Below are 26,505 nucleotides of genomic sequence, written 5' to 3' on the forward strand. Positions count from 1 at the left end.
CTCCAACTACATTTTCATGTCTTTCCTTACCCCTTTTCCCTGAATCTATGAGATGTGTGCTGAGCTTGGGAGATCTCTTTGAACTGTTGTGCTGTTTGCTGCTGCTGTTGTTGATGTCACAGAGGTGGCAACTGGCAACTGTTGTGACATCTGACAATGTTTCCAGCTGGTGATTGAACCTGCTTCTAAATGCTCTGGTTTAAAAGGACTAAACAACACTTTGTAAGCTAAAGCAGGCAAACATGTGAGCCAGCAGGGAGCTGGAAAAGAAGACAGAACAAACATTCAAATATCAAGTATCAAGCGCTCTAGAGAGCAAACAGATTGGTTATCATACAGTGCTGTGAATGACAGGGACACAGCAGAGAGCCAGTAGATTCTACACAAAGCAGTGAAAAACGGGAATCAAAAGGCAGGAAGAAAACAGCAAGACAGAAGAAATATAAAATGCTAATTATCAAATACAAAGAAACAGACAGCGTTAGGAAGACAACTTACAAACCAAACAATATCTAGCACAGGGACAGCAGAAGAGGATACAGCTGCAAAGACAAAGAAAAGGATGTTATTCCAAGTTCTCTTGGTTTCTGTAGTGAAGCTCCATACAGCTGATGCTAGGAAACCCCTCTCCTATGCAGGTATGTTTTAAATCCTAGAAACTGGGGAGGTTAATAGGAAAAAAGGGGGCACTTAAGTAGCATATAATGTTGCACTTTGCTGCTTTCCAAACCCTTGGTTTTTTGCTACTCTTTACAAAGGCCCTTACTAAACTCAGTTTGGGCTGCCCACAAACATGCACTTGTGATCAATTGCTGGTGAACTGTAGCGAGAAGCACCTGAACAACTTCCCGCTTGATATTCCAGTAGATACCAGGCAGCTGGTCCTGGCCAAGAACATCATCTCCTACCTGCCCTCAGTGGAGCTAAATTTCTTGATTGACCTGGTCTATCTAGATCTTAGCAGCAACTCCATCCATGATATAGAAGCCACCTTCATCAATGTTGTGCGGCTTGTCTACTTGGACCTGAGTTATAATAATCTGAGTCAAATAGACAGTACTACTTTTTATCTACTGACTAGTCTGGTAGTGCTGAAACTGTCTGGCAATCCCAACCTGGCACAAATTGAGAAGAATGCTTTCACCAACAACACAGGGCTGAGGGAGCTGTACTTGAGTAGGACTGGCCTGACCTTCCTGGATATAAGCACCGTGAGTGAGCTCCCCAACCTGCGTACCCTTGACCTCAGCTTTAACTCTTGGCACTGCTACTGCTCAATGAAGGACTTCTTCAGCTGGATCAATGAGAGCAACCTTTACTTTCTAGGTAATCCTAGCAGAGTTGGAATAGTGTGTTTGGAGCATGCAAACATTTCAAAATTCATATGATGTCCCATTTTCCTGCTAAAGTTATTGGAGTAAAAAAAGTTTTATAATATACATATGTGTACCCATAGAATATATACAAATATTTACACCTTCTTAGGAGCAGATGGAAATTTGGGTGGGTGCATTTTAAAGATGGCTGCTAATGTGCATTAAAGGCATTCAAAATGGCAAGATCGTGCCTTACTTGCCCTTAATACATATTTTTAGTACCAAGCAGGTTAAGTAATGAGAAGCAAGCATGCAAGTGTGTGCAGAAAAACAGCTCATTATTATACAAAATGAATAATGTAGCTTATATTTGATCTCACAAACTACATTACTTATGGAAAGATAGTTGTAGCTAATATGTGGTCTGATGCTCCCTGGGACCACTTAAAGAGGCGAATGACGTTGAAAACAACCTGTCCACCCCCATTCTCCTGACAAGATCTTTTACTCCAATGGTAGTCTGTGCTACCTCTATGGGGTCAAGATGTGTTATTTTGATTCTGGTTGCCAACAAGGCAAAAGTGGCCAGAAAGTTCTCCTGCCCCTCCATTGAACACCAAGGAGATCCTAGGTAGGTGCGGGTAACTGACAGTATGATCAGTTGGAGAAAGGATTATTGCCTATCCTAGTAACTCCTTTAAAAGATAACAGGCTTGACTTCAAGTTTGCTATCTTTGCATTGCTGTGGCCAGGAATGTACAGTATTCTCAGGCTATAGCAACAAAAAATGAAATTTACCGCACAAGTCACTAATCTGCAGTATTTCAGGGTTCCTTTTATGAAGCTGCGGTAAAAGGGGGCTGTGCTGGCATTGGTAAGTGTTTTTGCAGCGGGTAAGAGGCATGGTTTTTTTTAAAGAAATGAATGTGCAGCAAGTGAAGCACTTGCCACGCACCCATTTCGGGTGGGAGCACTTACCGCCACCCATTGTGGTGGCGGTAAAGGCTCCCGTGCTACTCCAGCAGTAACTGGGCAGCGCGCAGCACTGCCTGATTACCGTTGGGTACAGACCGGTGCTACAAAAATAAAAATATTTGTGTAGCACTGTAAATAGCATGCACTGGGGTGGGAACTACCACCGGGCTGCTGTGGTAGCCTGGCAGTACTTCCCTTTTAGCGAGCGGTAAGCTCGCATTGGGCTTACTACCACTTTGTAAAAGAGCCCCTCAGTGACTTATGTGGTAAATATTGCTGTAGTAAAATGTAATAATTTACTGCAGCTTAGTAACTATGGCCCTTTGTGTGCTACTGGGAGTCATTATACATCATCTTTGTTGCCGTTTTTTGTACTTTTCACATAAGATTCCCTGCCCACACTCCTCTTAGGTAAAAATACACGCTGATGGTTCATTCAGTTTGTGTGGCAGTCAGGACCTATTGCTTTTCTTTGATTGCAGCTGCTTATTACTACCCTCCAAAAGGTGCTATCTTGGTTGATTGCCTAGTCTGCTTAATAGTTGAGCCGATCATGCTCAGGTTGTCCAAACCTCTTTTAAAACCTGTGTATACAAATTTACCCTGTTTCTGTATGTACTGACAGCCTGCAAGTTAAAGCAAACAGCAGCTTCCTGCTAGGTTCATGGAATCTTTGATCTTGTAGGTAAAACTAAAATTGCATGTGACCCATTCTCTCCAGTCTCTTTGAGACCTTATGGCTTCATGTCTTGGCCCAAGGTAAAAACCTTGACTCTAATGGTTATCTCCTGATACCTTAGCCCTTGTGGGTTCCATTACTTTCCTCTGAGTAGAGAAATAATCTCCATAGTGGCTCAAAGCAAGTCACTGCACAGCCTTTTTCTTTCTCCTCGCCCCTGGAATTTGCATCATTGTTTTACCAGTCAATTGATTAACATTCAGCCACAAAAGACTCTTCATGTTTGTGATGGTTTTAATTAACTACAGTAATTTCCTCACTGACTTATTTGTAATAAACAGCTGAGCGTTAAGAGAATGAGTCCTCTCTTTGGCTGTTGAACTGGTTTAGCTAACTATTAAGTAGCCACTGAAGTACACAGTATGAGAACAGAACAAATCCAGCTATTTTGGTTGCCTTGACTACATCCTCCAGCATCAGATTTCACAATTAATTATGGGGCCCTTTTAGAGAGCGGGGCGGTAAGCCCAACGCGGGCTTAACACTCGCTCTTCAGGGACTACTGCCAGCCCAACACGGCCGCCGGTGGTAGTCCTGCCCCAAGTGTGCACCATTTCCGGGGGAAAAAGAAAACCCAAGGAAATGGCTTGTGCGGTGGTAACCCGGTGGTAATGTGACAATAAGGCTCCCCGTCGCATGGCCATGCAGTAAGAATTCTCTTACTGCACTGCTATGTTTGTCTGGGGGCTTTTTACCTGCTTCGGTAAAAAGGGCCCTGGCACATGGGAAAATGGCCCCTGCCGCTAGTGCAAGGCCCTTTTTCCCGCAGCTTGGTAAAAGGACCCCTATGTGCTGTGCAAAAAAGAACATTCTACAATTTGTTTTCAATCAGCTGATCGTTAATTTCATGGAATGTCCTCTTGTTTTTGTGTTGTATTTAATCATTCCATCCCACCCATGATTTTATAAACTTCTATCAAACCCCTTCTCAGTCATCTTTTCTCCAAGCTGAAAAGCACTAACCTGTTTATCCTCTCTTCATAAGGGAGGTGTTATATCCTCTTTATCTTTTTGTTGCCTTTCTTTGTACCTGTTCTAGTTGCATTATATCCTTTTTTGATATGGGGTGATATGCCAGGAACCTATATAGAAGCATTATGACATTCTCAGTTTTGTTCTCCATCACGTTTTAAATAATCCCCTAACATGCTATCTTCTTTTTTTAGCAGCTCTGGTACACTGGGCTGAAAATAATTCAGATCTTTTTCTTAGATGGTAAACCTAACTCATAACGCAGAACTTCTATCTGCAGTTGGGATTAATTTTCCCAAGCATATCACTTTGCACTTGACTTTGTTACATTTCATCTGCCATTTAGATGCCCAGTCCTCTATTCTCACAATTTGATAGTCTCACTTGTTACTGTTTTCCCCAAATTATTTCTAATACAGTCAATATAGTCCTTTGAGGCATTCCACAGGTAATCATTTAAAACTACTGTCTGTTTCTTTTCTTTTAGGCAGTATGCATGGTCTTTTAGGCTATGTACATGGCCTCTGCGCCCACTACAATGGTATTTAAAGAAAAGATGGATTCAATATCTACATCCTCTTTCTGCAAAGATTTTTTTTCCATCCATATAAAACTACAGCTTTTATAGTGGACACAACAGCAGAATCTGTTGGTGGGCGCTCCATTTCAGTCATCTCACCCTACCAAGATTATAAAAACAGATGCATCCAAAATAGGTTTGGGGGGCATATCTAGACAATTACTCAACACAAGGACATTGGACAGTTCAGGAGAGAACTTATTTCATCAATCTCCTAGAATTAAGAGCAATCAGATTAGCTGTTCAAACTTTTCAACATCTCCTTCATTCTCATGTTATACGAGTTTGAACGGACAATCAAGTAGCAGTTCTATATAAACAAGCAGGGCGGCATGGGCTCTCATCACCTTTGTTGCGAAGCTGTCAAGTTATGGGTCTGTTTCTGGATTCCACAATTCAAGCAATTTACCTACCAGGGTTCGACAATCAAATAGCAGATTCATTAAGCAGGAAATTACAACCACACGAGTGGTCCATCAAGACCACAGTTATTCAAAACCTATTTTGTCTTTGGGGCATACTGCACATAGATCTCTTCGCATCCCCACAGAACAGCAAGTGTCACAGATATTGTTCCAGGTGGCCCACTCAGAACAGGATAGCCACAGATGCCTTTGCTATCCCTTGGACAAATGCCCTCTTTTTTACGCATTTCCTCCAATTCCTCTAATTCCAAGAATATTACAAAAAGTTATTCAGGACAGATCATCTCTAATTCTTATAGCACCATATTGGCCGAGGCAAACTTGGTTTCCAATACTCAAAACATTAGCTATCCTTCCACCATGGACTCTTCCTTCTTACAGGTAAGAAACTAAGATTTCTCTGGCTGGCTGGCACTGGCTTCTGTTCCATTTGTAACATCCCTCCTGACGTCAGCTCACCTCCAGCATTAGTACATAAGTACCGCCATACTGGGAAAAGACCAAGGGTCCATCAAGCCCAGCATCCTGTCTCCGACAGCGGCCAATCCAGGCTTCAAGAACCTGACCCCCCCCCCCCCCACACACACACACACACACACACACAAAAAATTAATAATGTTCAATGGACTTTTCCTTCAGGAATCTGTCCAAACCCCCTTTAAATTCCGCAAGGCTAGCTGCTGTCACTACATTCTCCGGCAACGAGTTCCACAGTCTAACTACACACTGAGTAAAGAAAAACTTTCTCCTTCCCTCTCACCATTCCGCCCTCTGATGTCATTATGTCTTGACGTGAGGGCGGGACAGTGTGGGGGAATGGAACGCTGGAGGCTGGGTGACGTCAGGAGATGATATGAACCCAGGCAGCCAGACATGGAACGTTGGAGGTTCAAATTATTATAATGTGTAAAATGGTGGTTTGAATGATAGGATGGTGAGAATACGTCTTGGCTTGGCCGCCTTTTCAACTTCAATGGACATTATAAATGCAAGGTTGATGGGTGTTGCTGTAGTTAATGTTCAGCCTCTTTTGGTTGTGGGTTAGTTTAGTAGATATTCCTTGTACAGATATGCTTTGACTTGCTTGTGAAAGGATAAGTAGTCTGATATTCTTCTGAGATCATTGGCAAGTTGGTTCCACATTTTAGCTGCTTGGTATGAAAATCCGGCTGCATATGATGATTTGTAAGTTATGTGTTTGCAGAAGAGTAGACGATGGGGAAGGAAATTCCATGCTTATTGTGTTGTGTTTTTAAGTGGGAGATCTATTAGAGGGAGCATGTTTGTTTGTTTGTTTATTGGAGACTTGATATACCACCTTTCACAAAAAATCAAAGCGGTGTACAAAACTCAAAGAGAGTATGAAAGGAACGCCAGTATCAATAGGACAGAGGAAATAAAACAGATTAGCAGAGAAACGAGAGAGAATAGATTAAGATGGGCAGGGGAACAGAGACAGCCAACTGCCTGGCAACTGAGGAGAAAAAAGTCAAGGGTTAAGGAAACACCTGAGAAAACAAGTGGGCTTTAAGAAGACAGCAAAAATGAGAGAACAAGAGCTCAGTCTTCAAAGGAGGAGGTAAAAAATTCCAGAGGAAAGGGGCCAAACAGAAGAATGCAGAAGCACGTGTGGAGCTAAGACAGGCACAGTGAACAGATGGTACTGACAAACGGGAATGAAATGCAGAATGAAGCTCACGTGCAGGACAGTAGGGAGTAATGAGATTGGCTAGATAATGGAGAAGAACCCAAGTGTAAGGCTTTAAAAGTAATAGAAACTTATGGATGATCTGGTACTTGATAGGAAGCCAATATGCTCTTTCAAGAATGGTGTTACATGATAAAAATGACAGGCGTGTGAAAGAATGTGAATAGCAGTATTCTGTTTTGTCTACAATTTACAAAAAGAGACATCAGGGAGACCGGCATATATGACATTGCAATAATCCAATTTAGTAGCAACCAGGGCATAAAGTAAAGTGGCACAGCTGTTGTTAGTGAGAAATGGGCGGAGGGAGTGAACAAGACACAACGAATAGAAACATTTCCTGACAGTAACAGAAATATGAATAGAAAAAGTTAGTGCATTATAGAAGAGAATGCCAAGATATTTCATAATATCAACTAAGTGGATGGGAACACCATCAATGGTAGGAGTACAAGAAGGTGCAGAGAGATGACCAATAAGCCAGATTACTGAAGTTTTCTGTTGATTAAGGTGAAGATGATAAGAAACAAGCATGTATTCAGGGGCCATCCCATTGATCATCTTGAAGACTAAGGTAATGGTTTTAAAGTGGATTCTGGCCTTCACTAGGAGCCAGTGTAGTTTTGTCAGTAGTGGGGTGATTCTGTGGTAGTGGGTGACTTTGAAAATTAGACATGCTATTATGTTCTGTGCTGCTTTTAGTTTTTTGATGTTTGTGTCTTTGCATCCTATGTAGAGACCATTGCAGTAGTCAATTTTGGATAGTATCAGGGATTGAACTAGTAGCTGGAATGTTGTGAGTGAGAAGAGGGCCCTTATTCTTTATAGTTACCATAGCATTTTGAATAACTTGGATGTGATCTCTGTCATGTGGTTGTTGAATGTTAGGTTTTGATCTATGTTAACTCCAAGTATTTTCAGGGAGTGCTCTAGAGGGTGGGTGGTTTGTCCTTTTGTGAAGGTGTTGTAGGGCACAGAGTTGTATGGATTTGTTACTACCAGGAATTTGGTCTTTTCTATGTTCAGTTTTTACTTGAAAGTTGAGGCCCATGTCTCCATCTCGTGTAGACCTGATTGAATTCTAGTGGTGGCACTGTTTATATCACCTTCAAAGGGGATGTAGATTGTGATGTCATCAGTGTAGATGTGGGTTTTTAGACCTGTTGCTTCTAATTTTCTCCCAAGGGGTGCCATGAGTATATTGAACAAGATCAGTGAGAGTGGGACCCTTGCAGCAACCCACAGTTAAGTGACCAGGGATAGGATGGTTCGCCTTCTAGTTTGACCTGGTAAGATCTGAATTGAAAGAAGCCTTTTTTGAACCATGTAAGCACTGCTCCACCTAGACCAATGGTGTCCAACAGATAGAGTACTAGGTTTTGATCCACTACATTGAACGCACTGGACATGTCAAATTGGAATATCAGGAGTTTTTTTTTTCCCGGGTTGATTTTGTTCTTGATTTCTCACCTACAAGAGGGATATGAGTGCTGATTCTGTGCTGTGGAGTGGTTTAAATTCAGATTGAGAATGGTGGAAGATTAGGTGCTGTGTTAAGTAGTTCATTGGTTGGCTGGATACCATTCCTTCCATTATCTTGAGCAGCAGAGGAATGGAGGCTACTGCTCTGTAGTTTATGTCGCTTTTCTTGGCCATTGTGTTTTTGAGGATTGGTCGGTGTAAGGACTATGCTATCTTTGCTAACCGGGAAGAGTCTGTCTCACAAGATAAGAGTTAGGTGGTTTGTTAGTGGCTCGATGAACCAATCAGGGGCCTCCTTTGAACCCTTGTAAGGGTTTTAGGAGTTATTCTTGATCAACCTCTGAACTGTCAACCAGACATTTCCCACATAATCGGGCGCTGTACAAGGCCTCTGTATGAAGCCTGCCCTTCACACTCTCATCCATTCACTTGTTACTTCTTATTTAGACTATTGTAATGTTCTCCTGTATGGCTCTCGGGTTAAAGAAAATCATAGGCTGCAATTAGTTTAAAATGCAGAAGTGAAATTGGTGATGGGATCATTCAATCACCTCACCCCACTTCTTCCTGAAGAACACTAGCTTGCAGTCTTTCACAGGATTTCCTATAAAATACTCATTCTTAATATCCTACACCCTAGGATGCACTCTGCAATCTTCACAACTTAACCAAGTTATGGTACCTTCCTTCAGACATATTTGTTTTGACTACTAAAGAACTAGGATCTTCAGTGTCACTGGTCCTTCTCTTTGGAATGCTTTACCTTCCCATTTATGCCTAGAGAGTTCCTTCGATAAGTTTAAGATCACCTTGAAGACCTTTTTCTTTCCTGATGCTTTTAGCTAATGTCATAAAGCCCACACTTCTGCAACCTGCTGTGAGTTGTCTCCAGATCACAGCCCTTGGATAAGATCTGTAGAACTATTATTTTTCTCTGTCTTTTCAATTGTGTACTTCTGTTCATTTTCTTGATAAACCTATTATTGAATATGTAAACTGCTTTGAAAGGCTCCTCTAGAGCAGTATATCAAATATAAATTTTTTAAAAAGATGCATGAAACATGAAGCTATACAAATAAATTTAGGACAGTAAAGGTTACCACTGTATATGTATGTTCAGTGCTGCCACTTCTACAGATAGTGGCACTGAATATATGTAAAATATTTAAAAGTTATGGCTAGGATTTTTTTTTAAACACTGACCATAGGGTTTAGGATCCTGAAAGGCTTTTCGATATGACGTTTAAATTCAACTTTGGACATTTCGCTCAAAACATTCAAAATTCAAGTGGTGAATATAGCAATGTTATCTTTTTGTTTTGAAAATGGCCAGTTGCTAGATGTTGCTGTACTCAGAGTATCTACCTTTTTGATCCATTTAAAAAAAAAAAAAAAAGCCCAAATGAAAAATGCACAAAACCAAGCCATTGGGATGTAGAAGGAGCCAGCATTTTAGTATACTGGCCACACAGACATCCCAGCAGAGCAGTGGGGCACCCTAGGGTGCACTGCAATGAACTTCACAAAAAATGTCCCAGGTACACATCTCACTGTTACCACCTTATATTGTATGGTAAGCTCTCCAAAACTCACCAAAAACCTACTGTACCCAACTGTACTCTACTACAATAGCCCATATGGCTACAGGTGTAACCTATATGTGGATACAGTAGGTTTTTGGTGAGTTTTAGAGGGCTCACACATTCCGCTACAAGTTTAATGGGTAGAGTGTGATATAGACCTGGGTCCCCTTCTCTACAGTGCACTGCACCAACCACTAGGCTACTCCAGGGACCTGCTTGCTTCTCTAGTAGGACTAGCTATAACATTGAGGCTGTCATAGAGGCTAGTATGCACTGTTTCTTCCACATTTGGGGGTGGTGGTGGCTGGGAGGGGGTCTCTGACCACTGAGGGAGTAAGGCTAGACATGTTGAGGGAGGGGGATTGAGGTTTATCCTTGACCTTTGTACCTGCCTGTCAAGCAGACAATTATTGTCTCTGGAGAGATATAAATGCCAATATGGATATTTTCATATCAAACATATAAACGGCAAGTGACTGTACTCACTTGCAAATGCGCAGTACAGACTTCCCTCTCTGCCCTGCCCTCGCGTCAAGACGTCATGACGTCAGAGGGCGGAACAGAGAGGTAAACGGAGCCGAATTGTGGGACGCCGCCACTGCCACCTGGAAAGGAACGTCGCGAGAAACAACCTCCACCCTCCCCCCTCATCCCCGCCGCCACTCCCGCCCCCTCCTTATCGGGTCCCCTGCACTGACCTGACAGCGCCTGTCACCTCCGTGTGGAAGCTATATATATATACTGTATATATATATATTTCTATCTGGCATATAGAGAACTTGACTCCACAACAGTCTTTAATAATTTTATCAATATCTGTATAGTATTATTGGATCCATCAGAGTCGCATATTTCAACCCTCCAACAGAGATTTAGCCATAACATTAGGGAGAATATGTAATTGTCATTGATCCATTGATATAAATAGAAATATCCACTCAAATCACTTATCTTTATTTAGATTCTTCTTCCTTTTCTCTTTTTTCTTTTTTTCTTAATAATATTTAATCAGGAGACACGTCATACCGACATGAATTTATGTTTCGCCCTTAGGCTACATCAGTCTTTCTCCATTAAAGCGCATTCCAGCAGAATAATTAAAAAAAAAAAGACACTGAAACTATCTATTTAACCCCATGAGGCTCATTTTCGAAAGAGAAAACCATCTAAAAAGTGGCATTAAACAGCTTTTGGATGTTTTTCTCACAAAAACATCCAAATCAGTATTTTCAAAACCTATTTTTCAGACATTTTTCTATGCTGTTCTTCTGCAGTGCATCCAAATCTCAAGGGCACGTGTTATGGGCATGTTAAGTCACAAAACAGAGGGAAAACAGCATACAAAAGCAACCAAACAAACAGAAAAAGTAAACACTGGGCCTTCAGGAATGAGAAAAATGCAATCCTTTATTAATGATGAATACCCGACACGGGCCGTGTTTCGGCGTACAAACGCCTGCATCAGGGGTCAAGAAACTCTTCTAGGTCAGCTAGTTAGCTAGTAGATAAAGATGATTAACAGACAGGTTATGTTCCCTGGTGTGTTGGTCTCTCCAGCCTCTCCTTCCTCCAACACACCAGGGAACATAACCTGTCTGTTAATCATCTTTATCTACTAGCTAACTAGCTGACCTAGAAGAGTTTCTTGACCCCTGATGCAGGCGTTTGTACGCCGAAACACGGCCCGTGTCGGGTATTCATCATTAATAAAGGATTGCATTTTTCTCATTCCTGAAGGCCCACTGTTTATGGGAATGTTAAGGGCAGGATGTGGGTGTTCCTAAAACTTAGATGTTTTTCAGCCATAATGGAACAACATATTCCAGGACTAAAATTAAGACGTTTTGAACTAGAACTGTTTTTATAATGAATAAGGCACAAAAAGATGCCCTAAATGACCAGATGACCACTGGAGATAATCGGTGTCCCCTCCAATATCCCCCCCCCCCAGTGGTCACTGACCTCCTCTCAACCCCCCAAAATGTGAATAATAATATGATTTACCAGCATTTATGACATTCAGGTCTATTAGAGCAGCATTCAGGTCCCTGGAGTAGTGTACTAGGGGACTCAGGTTCCTATCTCCCTCTAACTGTCACACTTGTGGTGGAAACTGTGACCCCTCCTAAAGTCACCAAAACCCTACTGTACCCACATATAGGTGCCTCCTTCACCTATAAGGGCTATTGTAGTGGTGTACTGTGTGGGGAGGGGGGTTGGAGGGGTCAGGGGACAAGATAAGGAAGCAAAGGTGAGATGTGTACCTGGGAGCATTTTTATGAAGTGCACAGAAGTGCCCTCTAGGGTGCATCATTGCTCTCCTGGGATGTCTGGGGGACCTCCTACATCCCAATGGCATGAATCTCTATATTTTGCACTTATTTGGGGTTTTTTTCAAAAATGTATAAAAAACAAAATGTCCTTGTTCAAAACAATATATATTTTTTAAATAGCCATTTTTCTTTTTCGAAAATGATCTTCTTTCCTATTCGGATTTTGAATGTTTTATGCAAAACGTCCAAAGTTAGATTTAGACATCATATCAAAAATACCCCTCCAAGTCTAACTTTTCTCAAGTTTGAACACAATTTCCCAGGAGGTAAATACCAGTACAGTTTTCCACTTTGCAGCAGAGCAGGGCCAGTCTTTTTTGGCTGTATTTCACACTTGCTTTATTAAATATGGACAAAGAAAAGATATCTAATGGAAACTTTTAAAGTGTTCGTAGTCAATCTTTCTGGTCTTCCTATATAATAATTCTCACCTCCAACGTTCTAATCTTGCTGCCTGTGTCCATGGCTCCTTCGGAGTTGCTGAGCTAGGCTCTGTAGTCAGGCTGACGTCACCATTGCCATTATGCTGTGAACTTCAGAACCCGCGAAAAAAGAAAAAAAAACCTTCCATGCCTCACAGCTGATCCATGTCCAGCGACCCTCCTCTCTCCCCTGCCCCCCTCCAGCCACCCAGGTTGTGTAGCAAATTCTTCGGATCCCCGGGCCTGCCTGCCCGCTGCTGGCGCTGACCCCCCCCCCCCCCCCCCCCCCACTTACAAGGGCGGCCTCCAAGACTTCATCAGAAGTCTTGCAAGTCCGCCATTGGAAGTCTCAGTGGCCATTTTGAACAGCGATCCGGCAGCGGGGGAGGGTCAGTGCCAGCGGCAGCAGTGGGCAGGCAGGACCAGGGATCTTTCTTGCTTGCCCCGAAGAATTCGCAACACTACCTGGGTGGCTGGAGGGGGGGCAGGTGAGAGAGCAGGGTCATTGGACATGGGTGGCTGAAGGGGGGGGCAGGGGGAGAGGAGGGTTGCTGCACATGGATGGCTGCAGGGGGGGGGCAGGGGAGAGAGGAGGGTTGCTGGACATGGGTGGCTGCAGGGGGAGAGGAGGGTCGCTGGACATGGGTGGCTGCAGGGGGGGGCAGGGGAGAGGGAGGGGGCAGGGGATAGGGAGGGGATGAGGGGGGTCCTGAGACCAGAGAGGTGGGGGTGGAAGGTTGGTCCTCAGGCCATAAAGGGGGGGAGGGGGTCCTGAGAGAGGGGGGTGGGGGCACACACTCACTCACTCTCTGTCTCTCACATACACTCTCTCTAACACACTCTCTGTCTAACACACTTTATCTCTCTGTCACACACATACAGTCTCACACACACAGACATTCTGTCTCTCACACACTCTCTCTCTCTCTCTCTGTCTCTCTCATTCTCTCTCTGACACACACACTCCATCTCTCACACACACTCTCAAACATACACTCTGAGGAAAACCTTGCTAGCGCCCGTTTCATTTCTGACACTAGTTAGAACATATTACTTGCCTCCATTTAAGAAAAAGAAAATGGCAAAGGGTCAATTTAGGCTTTCCTCAATTTCTGAAGATAATTTGGATCTCATGAGTTTTCTTTAGACCTCTGAAACTGGCTGTTTCTTCAGTATTAAATATTAAATATTACTCTTACACTTATGGGGATATTTATTAAGCTACATTAAGCACGTAGCACAGGTGTAAGTTTGCTGTAATGGCTACACAAACTACCTTGTTGTTTTGGATTTTACTTTTCGAGACACGCAGACGCCATGTCCCTTTTCAGTTTTACAGTTTAATGTGTTATTTTCACAATATCATTTTACCCTCACAACATCATGGCACAAATTCTATATGTCCACACATACGCACAAAATGTAATTGGCCATTAATATTTAATCATGTCATGATTACATCATTATGCAAATAGGGAGAACTTCCTTTCCTTAACTTACCTGATTTGACAAAACCATCATGATACTATTGTGTTTAGTTATGCCTATATATATGCACTTTATGCATTGATATGAGATCTAAATTGTGACAGTTTATCATGCATAGAATATTTTTTAACATTAAAATTATGTGTGTCATTAATATCTCCATTATATTTTATATTTTAAATATAATATTATATTTGTATTTTGATCTTTATATATGGCTTTTTTTTTTATTCTTATTGTGTGTGTTTTATTTCCATATTCTATTTTCTGTATAATTTTTGTAGCTTTTATTGCTGTATATTTATTTTTATTTTTATTTGTATATTGATTTTAAACTTTATGTTTTTACACCCCTGAAGAAGGCTTTTCCGCCGAAACACAGACCATGTAGGGTCCCAATAAACTTTGTTTGAAGCTCTTACTTCTGTGTTTGGGCTGGGCACTTGGACTTGGCTTTCTTCCATCCTGTGTTTGTTTTGCTTGCATTATTGTGGAAGGCGTGGACCCCCCCCCCCTCCTCGTTTGTTCTCCTTTGTACACAAACTAAAAGCAGCCAGAATCATAAAAATCCAGTGCTAGCTCTTCAATCTGGCTAGAGGCAGTAACCAGGAGTCCCATAGTTGGAGCCTGAGCATGGCTGGCATTGACAGCTATCACAAGACATTACCATTACCACACACCAGCTGTCACAACTGCCAATAGCACTGCTGCACTTAACACCATCTCAAGAGTCCAGTAGTGTGACTGTTGCCCCAGAGCAAATCCCTTCCCCTGATCCAGGCACCCCTGGAAACCTGCCTCTCCTAACACTATCATTCCCCCCGCCCACACACACCCAATTCAGGCACCCCTAGAACCCCCTTCCCCCTCCAATACCATACCCAGACTGTCCCTTCACCTTCACCCTTGTTCCCCTCTGCTCCTGCCCCAGAGCTGCTGGGGTTCAAAATTACACTTATGACTGCTAGCGGTAGTCTTGTGGTATTACTGATAGGGGTCATCGTACCACATATGGAGCAATTGCCCACTAAGACTCAATGGTGCCATTTTGAACCATGGCTGCTCTGGGGCAGGAACAGAAGGGGACTGCTCACAACACAGCCCATAATACCAGAGTCACTCCTAAGTAAGTCCTGTCAGGTCTGATCTTGGGGTTCCTGTTGGGGGGATGATTGGGGGGACATTATTATGGAGTAGGATTTGAGCATATAGGAGGACTGGCTAGAGGGGGATAGATCAGGAAGGAATGTTCAGGAAAGGTTCAATAGGGAGAGTTTACCTTTGAGCAGTGCTAGGGCCCATGTTCTATGCCTTTTAGCAAGTAGCACAGGTGCACCCACACTATTATCTGAGGTATGAAACGCAAGCCTGTATAGTAAGTGGCCACCCTGTGTAGTAAATGCAGGGCAGATGCCCCCTGGCTCGTGAAATTGTTTTTGTTTGGGTTTAGATATCGTGACTTTTTGCTCTTTGGTATGAAAATTAAGCTTTTGCCAGGGTGGCCCAGGGTTCTGCAATTGGGAGCTTTGTTTTTCCTACAGTTCTTCTTCATGCAGTATACATCATATATGACTTTGTTTTTTGAGCCATCTCAATTGATGTCAGTTTTAAGTGAAAAAGTAGTTCAACATGAGCAGAATGTGAATGCTTTTTAGACAGTTCTTGCTTCCCTGTAGGATTATCTGGACGACGGTGGTGTTAAAGGGGCGATCAGGGAAGACAAAGCTGTAGCGGAGAAATTAAATGAATTTTTTGCTTCGGTCTTCACCGAGGAGGATACCGGTGCCGGAAAAGGTATTTGAAGCGGACGAGTCGGAAAGACTAAATGATTTCTCTGTAAACTTGGAGGATGTAATGGGGCAGTTCTGCAAACTAAAAAGTAGTAAATCGCCAGGTCCGGATGGTATTCATCCCAGGGTATTAATAGAGCAGAAAAATGAACTTGCGGAGCTGCTGTTAGTAATATGCAATTTATCCCTAAAATCAGGTGTGGTACCGGAAGATTGGAGGGTGGCCAATGTAACGCCAATTTTTAAAAAGGGTTCCAGAGGAGATCTGGGAAATTATAGACCGGTGATTCTGACGTCGGTGCCGGGAAAAATGGTGGAGGCTATTATTAAGAATAAAATTACGGAGCACATACAAAAGCATGGGCTGCTGAGACAAAGTCAGCACGGATTTAGTGAAGGGAAGTCTTGCCTCACAAATCTACTGCATTTTTTCGAGGGGGTGAACAAGCATGTGGACAAAGGGGAGCCGGTGGATATTGTATATCTAGATTTTCAGAAGGCGTTTGACAAAGTGCCTCATGAAAGACTCCAAAGGAAACTGGAGAGTCATGGGATCGGAGGCAGTGTATTATTATGGATTAAGAGCTGGTTAAAAGACAGGAAGCAGAGAGTAGGGTTGAATGGTCAGTATTCTCAGTGGAGAAGGGTAGTTAGTGGGGTCCCTCAGGGGTCTGTGCCGGGACCGCTGCTTTTTACCATATTTATAAATGACCTTGAGATGGGAGTAACTAGTGAGGTAATTAAATTCACAGATGACACAAAGTTATCCAGGGTAGTCTCGTCGCGGGAGGAGTGTGAAAGATTACAAGAGGACCTCGTGAGACTGGGGGATTGGGCGTCCAAATGGCAGATGAAGTTCAACATTGACAAATGCAAAGTGATGCACGTGGGAAGGAGGAACCCGAATTACGGCTATGTCATGCAAGGTTCCGCTTTAGGAGTTACAGACCGAGAAAGGGATCTGGGAGTCATCGTGGATAGAACGTTGAAATCTTCCGCTCAATGTGCTGCGGCAGCTAAGAAGGCGAACAGAATGTTGAGTATTATTAGAAAAGGGATGGAAAACAAGCATGAGGATGTTATAATGCCGTTATATCGCTCCATGGTGTGACCGCACCTGGAGTATTGTGTTCAGTTCTGGTCACCTCATCTCAAAAAAGGTATAAAGGAATTTGAGAAGGTGCAGAGAAGGGCAACGAAAATGATAAAAGGGATGGGACGACTACCTTATGAGGAGAGGTTAAGATGGCTAGGACTCTTTAGCCTGAAGAAAAGGCGGCTGAGGGGTGATATGATAGAGGTCTACAAAATAATGAGTGGGGTAGAGCGGACAGATGTGAAGCGTTTGTTTACGCTTTCTAACAATAATGGAACTAGGGGACACAAGATGAAATTAGAATGTGGTAGGTTTAAAACAAATTGGAGAAAGTTTTTCTTTACTCAGCATGTGGTTAGACTCTGGAACTCATTGCCGGAGAAGGTAGTGACGGCAGCTGGCCATGCTGAGTTTAAAGGGGGTCTGGACAGATTCCTGAAGGAAAGGTCCATTGATCGTTATTAAATTTGGGGTTTTTGCCAGGTTCTTTGGGCCTGGATTGGCCGCTGTCGGAGACAGAGTGCTGGGCTTGATGGACCTTTGGTCTTTTCCCAGCGTGGCAGTGCTTATGTACTTATATATCTTCCTAGTTAAATGTTTTTCCTTTTTCTTATTTTCTTATATCTCAATCTCCTTAATTGAAGACTAAGGACACAATTTTATGCTAAGGGGCCCTTTTACTAAAGCTTAGCGCATACTAATGGACATTAGAGAGTGCTAAATGCTGAGCATCCTATTTTATACCTATGATCCACATGTCTATTAACATATGCTAAGCTTTAGTAAAAGGGCCCTTAGATGACTATCCTGCTTATTTTCGAAAAAGAGAAAAACGCCTATAGTGCGACCTAAATCGGGAGATAGACGTTTGTCTCACAAAGGCGCCCAAATCGGTATAATTGAAAGCCGATTTTGGGCGTTTCCAACTGCACTCCGTTGCGGAAACGAATAAAGTTGACGGGGGCGTGTCAGAGGCATGGTGGAGGCGGAACTGGGGCTTGGTTATCAGCCGAGGAGAGATGGGCGTCTTTAGCTGATAATTGAAAAAAAAAGGCATTTTTACCGCGATTTTGGGTCACTTTTTTGGACCCTTTTTTTTCACGAACAAGTCCCAAAAAAGTGCTCCAACTGCCCAGATGACCACTGGAGGGAATCAGGGATGACCTCCCCGGACTCCCCCAGTGGTCACTAACCCCCTCCCACCAAAAAAAACCCACTTTACAAACTTTTTTTCCAGCCTCTATGCCAGCCTCAAATGCCGTACCCACCTCCATGACAACAGAATGTGTTTGATCCTGTCACAGCCTTTCCCTGGGTCAGATGTGGCTCTCGGGTGCAGTACAGGATCACATCAGCATTGCATTGTGGTGGGTGTAGGGTATTGGGCTCTGTGATTTCATTAGCTTGTGTTACAGTCTCACGATGTTGGTAGTTGGTAGGCTCTTCTCCCATGGTGCTTTTCCCCCTGCCTACTGGGTCAGAGTGTGCCCTGTTGTGTGTCCTGTTGTAGTCCATGCGGTAGCGGCCATTTTTGTAAGCCAGTTTTAGTTCCCTTTCCGGTGTTAGCCACGTTAGACAACTTAGTTCTTCCCTTGAATGTGGCTGAAAGAGGGCATTGTACAGCATTCTGCCAGCTCTGACCTACTGCTAATCTCAGTACCAGGGAGATTCGTTGCCAGTGGGGCACAACCTCTGATCTGTAGTTAACTGTGAGTAAAGGCGGTTATTCCAATAAAGGACGTTTTTGGAGAGATTAGTCTTCAGGTGTCAACTGGTGTGCCAATGTTATATAGCAGCAACCAGTCCTAGAGGCCTGCGTGTATGCAGGTCCCTGGAGCACTTTTAGTGGGTACCGCAGTGCACTTCAGCCAGGTGGCCCCAGGCCCATCCCCCCCCCCCCACCTGTAACACTTGTGCTGGTAAATGGGAGGCCTCCAAAACCCACTGTACCCACATGTAGGTGCCCCCTTCACCCCTAAGAGCTATGGTAGTGTTGTACATTTGTGGGTAGTGGGCTTTGGGGAGGGGGGTTGGGAGCTCAGCACCCGTGGTAAGGGAGTTATGCATGTGGGAGCTTTTTCTGAAGTCCACCGCACTGACCTAGGGTGCCCAGTTGGTGTCCTGGCATATCAGGGGGGCCAAATGGCTCGGATTAGGACGTTTTTGAGCTGGGCGTTTCTAGTTTCCATTATCGCTAAAAAAAACAAACGCCCAGCTCAAAAACGTCCATTTTTTTTTTAATTCGGTTCGGCCCACCCCTTCACGGACCCGTTCTCGGAGATAAACGCCCATGGAGATAGGCGTTTCCGTTCGATTATGCCCCTCCACATGAGGTCAAAAAGGTGCTTATTTTAAGTCTACTTTATAAATGTATCATAGGCACCTATGTACCTTTTATAAAATAAGGCCAATAGCGCACAAAGTCCAGCCACACAAATTTACACCTACTCTGCATATCCTCTATCCCCTTGATATTTGCAGCAGGTAGCACTTTGACTGCCTGCTGCTGGTGTTCAACCCAGATCTTCAATGCAGGGCTATTTCTGGTGACCGGCATTGAATATTCGGGTTTTTCAACGCCAGCTAGCGTATGACCGGTTAAGTCGATATTCAGACTTAACCGGCTATAGCTGAGCAGGCAAAAATAGGCCTGCTTTTCATGTGGCCTTATTTAGCTGCAAAGTTGGCCAGTTAAGTTCCAAATATCAGGACTTAACCAATCTCACCCCTGCAACATCCCCAACATCGCAGTCTTTAATTTCGGCGCTAACCAGGCATTTTCAGCAGTAATAACCAATTAAATCAGATGAAAATGACCAGTTATCCTCCAAAACATGAGTTAACTGATCAGCGGACGTTCCTGGCTGGTTAACTTGTGCTGAATATCAGGCCCTATGTGTATATGTTTTTATTTCACAAAATATGCATATAGGTTGCAACTTCGCCTGTGCTTCACCCAAACTACACCCTCAGAAATGATTACACACAGATCAAATAAGAGTAGTTGCACACTTCCCATGTGCATACTTTTTATATTCATGTGTGGTTGCTCAGAAAGTTGGTGCAAGGATAAGGGACCACTAGGCAAACCTTCAGCCTTATACCCCCCTCCCTATTAACTTTCAGGCCCCCTACTCCGCAGCCCTCTTCCCCCATATTTTGATAATTAAACTTAGCAGTCATGATCATAACACACAAATCCTCTAAAAACAGCAGTTAAAATACCTGCTGATAGTTCTTTGAGTTTGTATGGTTGTAAGGAGGTATTGTTCTGCTTAGATTGCATCTGCTGCCCTAGGCAACTGCCTGGTCATGCCTAATGGTTGTCCTGGCCCTGGTTACACAATCTTATAAAAGCCCTTTTCTGCATGCAAAAGATTTACATGCAGAAAAAAATATTATATAATTGCTATGGGGTTTTTTTCCTTAAATAGTTAGGGGAATGTTGCCTGTGTCTTACTTTTTTTTTTTTCTTTACAACCTGGAGTGTTTCCTCTCAAGTGTATTCTAAAAGATATTTTTATAAGATTGTTTAAATAAAAAATTCTTTGTTTTGCAGCTGTTTCCAAAAGGCAAGATGTGGTTTGTTGGGAGCCATATTTACCCTTAGCTTTCCTTGTGTATCTCATGTAGGTTTTCAAGGACACAAGTATTCTTTTCAAGACTCAATTCATTTCCAGAATTTTCTTGACAACAGAGCAAAGCTAAGCAATCTGGCTTGCTAAGAGGTGACATGACCATCAGGGATTTGTGGAAATGAAAGGTTTGGGACACGTACTTTATGTCCTGCTTGTGTTTTTCAGCTTTTTCTTTTTTGTTTACTTTTTCTTTATAACTGATTCCATCCTGCTCTAATTTAACTTAGAGCCCTGTTTACTAAGCCACACTAGCATTTTTAGTGCACGCTAAATGCTAAAGTTTGGGCAACTTAGCGTTTAGCGCATGCTAATCATTACTGTGCACTAAAAACACTAACACACCCTTAGCGCTCGCTGCTTAGTAAACAGGGCCCTTAATCTCCCCCACCCCACCCCCATTTAGTTAAATATAAATTCTAAAGAGTTGATATATAGTATTGAGGCCTAGTTTGTTGCTTATATATATCTGTTTTAGGTATGTTTATGCATTACATTTCGTTTTATTAATTTATTGAAGATTTAATAAACCGTATAAAATGCCTAATAAATGTAGGATACTGCAGCTTTGAATCCTGAGTATTTGCAAGAAGATTATGTACACTATCTAAAGGTGAAGGAAAGAGATAAGTGTTCTGTAGGTAAGGAGAAACCACCTAACTTCACTCTAGAAATATCTTCTTTACAAAAAGTCTGGGGTCAGTTCCTGTAGTAAAGGATTATGTGACTATAATGGATTTAAGATGCAAAGTTAATCTCCCTGTAGACTGGAACCATTAAAAATGCAAATTGTTTGGCATCCAGTCACTGCTCTTGTAAATCACCTGCTGTGGAAATTTTCTTTGCACCTAAGAGGCTAAGGGGAGTCATTGACTGGACTCTCACTTCTTACTGATGATAGCAGTGAGCAGTGAAAGCACAGAACAGGTACCTCACAAGCAGCTGCCGCGCAAGCTTCACCACTGCCTTACCACAGAACAGATATAGCTTTTTTACAGTCCTGAATAACTAATTGAATTTAAAAAAATACATACAGCACAATGATCCTCTTAAGATCAGCAAATATATTTTATTTACTTTTTTAGTTATCCTTATTTCACCTTTTCCTAAAGCTGAAGGGGGTGTAAATATATCCAACAAAGTTAAAGTAAGCAAAACAAAATAAAACGAACACAACCCACCTATTATTATATGTATAACTACAAGTCAGTATAATTTAGAGGGCAATTTTCAAAAGCCATTTACATAAGTACATATTTTTATTTATTTATTTATTTATTTATTTGTTGCATTTGTATCCCACATTTTCCCACCTATTTGCAGGCTCAATGTGGCTCACATAGTGCCGTAGTGGCAGACGCCAATATCTGCATGAACAGATACAAAGTGAGGTTATGACAGACTAATGATAAGAATTGATAGACATATTGGGGGTCAAGGGAAAGAATTTAGATTTGTGGTTTTGATACAAGTGGAGAACCAGTTGGGAGATGATATTAAGCATAAATTGTTTAACAAGGAACAAAGATTTATTTATTACAGTGAAGCCTAATGGACTGAATAAAGAAGTGGACTGGAGCATATGGTTAGCAAGATAACCCTCTTTACTAAGATAAAGTTAACAAGATAAAACTTTATCACACTAAAGGGGCAGGGTTAAGAGCAGTGGGGTTCCTCACAGCGCATGTGTGGATGTCTTTTGGATGGAAGGCGCCGTCACAGGAGAGGCTCATTCTTAAGCTGGAAAGAGCAGTCGGTATGAGTTTTTATAGTTTTTTTTGTATTTAGAAGCAAGAATATAGTAATTTTTGAGAATAGCTTTATATTTTATCCTTTGAATTCTGCAGTTTGGTCTCCTGATGAAGCAAATTGTGAAACATGGCTCACATTGAGACCGAGTGAGAAGGATATTGAGAAATGCCATTCATGTTTTGAATGAGACAGGAATGGAATGGTTTTGAGCTGATCAGTATTTTGAATGAAAAGACAAGAGCATACAGTAATATATGAAGTGGATATAGAGATTTATAGTAGGATGGAATGTTCCTCAGTGGATTGACAGATCTTTACAGAGCGCCTTTTTGTTATAAGAGAATTTGGACTGTGAACTCTGGATGCGTTTAGATATTTCTGCAGTATTTTTTCATCGCTTTGAGAAGTGTAGACTGTGGAATTCATCAACTTAGAGTACTGTCTACAAATTTTCCATTGGAGGATTTGTTTATCATGAGTGTGGACACTTTGGAGGATTGCAGCTGAGAGAATATTAGTATTTATTCATTCATTCTTGTATCCCACTATTATCCAAAAACAAGTTTTGGCTCAAAGTGGCTTACAATTTTGCATGGAATGATTATCCCAATAGCGCATTAATTTAAGATAAGTACATCTTTCCTTATATTATAGTTGATTAACAGTGATTTTCTTCCTTTTCCAATATTACCCAGCGGGGCAATATGGGGATGTACTGAGAAACATTATACCATTATGATTCACAGCAGTTTTAGATTTTCTAATTGAGATTAAGGAGTAGAATCAACAATTTAAAAAAATTATATTTATATTTGGATATAGCATTTGTTGATATTACATTTGTGATAAGTCCATGTACAAATAATATTAGATATATGCATATTCATTGGGGATATCCTGAAAACCTAACTGGATGGGTGTAACCCAAGGACTGAGTTGAGAACCCTTGCAGCAGGTTAATCATTGCAAGTAATTACAAATTCAGCAGCATGACGTATTACAAGCTCTTCTCAATTTCAGCACATTACCCATTTATAAGACACCTGCAAGCATGAGGACTATTGTAGTGGTGTACCTTTAGGAACAGCAGGTGTTTGTTGTTGTTGTTGTTTGTTTGTTTGTTTGTTTTATTTATAATGTACAAAAGTCAAAAAAAACTTTGAAAGAAATATTAAATATTAAACATTGCTAATTAACATTATTAGCGAAGCAATTACAATAAAAGAAACAAAATTCACAAAATATAGTCCACAAGTTGGAAGAAGGAAATTGAGGGAAAACTCTGAGAAAATGGAGAGAGAAAAGACTGATTACAATGAAAGGAGAATAACCCTGCAGATAGCATAAATTGACCTACTGCACTAGGAAGCACTTGAATATGCCAAAGAAACATCTTTACCCCCCCCCCCCCCCCCAAAAAAAAACAAAAAACAGACAATTGGGCTGGTTTATAGAACACATGTCTCTTCCACTCATAGGAAACAAAACATTTACAAGGAAAACATAATTGAAAAACTGGCCTTATTGAAAGGGCAGCTTGCCTATATATTAAGAATCTCTTCCTAAGTTGCATCCATCTCGGGACATCTGGAAATACTAATACCCTGTCACCTAAAAAGGTGACATTCTTAAGCCTGAAATAAAATCTTAACACCATTTCCTTGTCCTGTAAAAATACAAAGGAAACACGCAAAGTAACTCTTCCAGATATGTCTACTTCCAATGATTGTAATAAGGTTCAGATAAATTTAAATCCTTCCCATCACCTTTTAACCCAGAATACTAGTGGCTGGCATCTTCTCAATTGTTTTTAGAAAGTTTTTAAAGAGTTCTTTGGGTCCCGACAATCCAGAAACTGAAAAATTAAGAAATCTTAAATTTAAACTCTTATTTTGGTTCTCCAAGTTATCAGTCTTTCTCAGTAATGGGGGTTTATCCCCAGCATGTTGTGCCATCAAATTCTTCACCTCTAAGGAAGATTTCTCCAACTGTTCCAGTCCGGAAGAGTGCTGTTGTGTCAGTATCTCAAAGGTTTGCAACTTAGTTGAGGAACATAAGGAAACAGTCACAAAGTTAGCACATAACGAATAAAGGTGCTCCATAGCAGACCACAGCAAGTCCATCGTAACTGTCATCGGTCTCACAAGCAGCTTCAGAAGGAATCCTGTAGCCAGATTTCCAGTGGCTGTAGAGCCAGGCACCCCTTGGCTCTCCTGCTGCTCCATTCCCTCACCACCATGGGCATCCGGCTCCAGTTCACCTCCCGAAATTGGCCATACATCATCCAACGCCGGCACTAAGATCACTGAAACTTCCAGGTCAAGCTGAGAGCCTGAGCACAGCTCACCAGGAACACTCTAATGCACGCTCCAGAAACACCATCAGCAAATTCAGGCAGGGAGGTGGAGAAGGTCCTCTCAGGCTCAGTAAAACCTCATTGTCCAAGCTGGGTTATTCCTCCAGCCTGGCAACGGATGCACCCAAATCTGCAGGTACAGTGAAAGATGTTATAGCCATCTGCTGAGGAGGTGAGGTTACAGAAATGGCTTCTGCTTTCCTCTTCTTTTTGGCATACAAAAAGTAAGGTAAATAAATGAATCAATAGAAAAAAAGTCAAAGAAGCAAGAGCCCTCAGCTACACGTCCTGTTCTGATGCTATTTGGTTCCCCACACCAGGAACAGTAGGATTTTATCTGTTCCTGGAGAGCTCACAAAAATGTATAAAGGAATTAAGGTTGTTGAAAGTCCACTGTACTGACCATAGGCTGCTCCTCTGCTCTGTAGAGACATTTGTATGACCATTTTTGTACAAATGATGCCAGCCAGATATTTTGTGCCTACTTTTATGGCATTCATATTTTGGATGTTTCATTTTGGAAAATGGCTGTCCATTTTGGATATTTTCAGCGCAAGAACGTCCTTCTCATATATGTTTGAACAGGAAATCCCAACATTTTTCCTGTTCAAAAATGGCTGTGACATGGACTTTTCTTTTTACATTATGAGCAGGATGTCCCAATTCTGACTTGGATGTTCTTTGAAAATACCCCTCTATGTGCCGTTCTATAAGGTAGCACCTCACTGCAAGGGAGGCGTACATATGAGCAAACAGGGGCAAGCCATGGGAATGTCTCCCAGTTACACACATAGTTTATAGAATACTGTGAATTCCACATGCCACTTGGTTCACTTAGGCATGCCAGCTTATGCCTGCCAGTGACATGGCATAACTGGGTGTTCCTAAACATAGGCACACCAATGCCAACATCGTTTACTGTTTATTAATGCTTGATATATCGCCTTTCACTGAAAACCAAAGCAGTTTACAAAAATCAAAACCAGAATAGTTTCCAAAACATAAAACAGAAAGGTACTCCATTGGTTATATACGACAATAAGGAAGGAAAAAGGAGAGAGAAGAGGAGAGAAAGAATCCCCGCTGTTCAGAGGATAATTGCCACTATCTGAAAGAACTAGGACAGAAAGCTAGAGAGAAAAATGGGTTTTTAGGGCAGCACAAAATTTGACGTAGGACTGCTTTGATCGAAGGTCAGATAGGAGAAAATTCTATAGTGTGGGAGCCCTAAAAAAGAAGGCAGTGACACATGTGTTCCAGGCAGGAGCAATGTACTGGAGAGATAAACAGTGAGCGTTTGCGGACTGAAGTGTATGGGAGGGGACATAGAGAACAATCAAAGAGGAAAGATATGAGGAGATCCCTAGATGCAAAACTAGATGCACTAGTATTCTATAATGGAATCTTGGCACAAGAATGCCATTATAGAATTGACGCTGTGCACGGCATTGGAGCACCTAAACTGAAACACCAATTTATAGAATTGCCTCAAAAGACTATAGCATTAGAGGACATGAAATGAAGCTGCAAGGGAGGAACTAAACAGCAACATTAGAAAGTACTTTTTCACAGAGAGGGCGGTGGGAATAAAAACTGTAACAGAATTCAAAAAGACATGGAATATACACAAGGGATGCACACATGTATTTAAAAATATGAAATAAAGAGGTAGAGTGTGTCTATCATACACCAACAAACTCAAGCTTCACAAATACTTATAAGCACTGCTCTTACTAATCAAAATGGAAGGGAAAAAACACAAGATTTTGACGATTGCCCATAAAGTCTTCCACACTGCATCCCTTTCATACATATGTTCTTTTATTTCTCCCTATGTCCCTTCTCGATCTCTA

At 41.9% G+C, this 26,505-nt stretch overlaps 1 protein-coding gene across 1 annotated transcript in view; it reads left to right on the plus strand.

Moving 5' to 3' along the window:
- Nucleotides 1–704: 704 nt before the first annotated feature.
- Nucleotides 705–26,505, plus strand: part of LRRC52 (leucine rich repeat containing 52) — a 34,605-nt gene continuing 8,804 nt past the window's right edge. The window contains exon 1 of the mRNA XM_030206794.1: nucleotides 705–1,326. Coding sequence (XP_030062654.1) covers nucleotides 705–1,326 — 622 coding nt within the window. The remainder of the gene's footprint in view (nucleotides 1,327–26,505) is intronic.

Source organism: Microcaecilia unicolor, chromosome 6 (genome assembly GCF_901765095.1).
Source record: "Microcaecilia unicolor chromosome 6, aMicUni1.1, whole genome shotgun sequence".
NCBI classification, from domain to species: domain Eukaryota; kingdom Metazoa; phylum Chordata; class Amphibia; order Gymnophiona; family Siphonopidae; genus Microcaecilia; species Microcaecilia unicolor.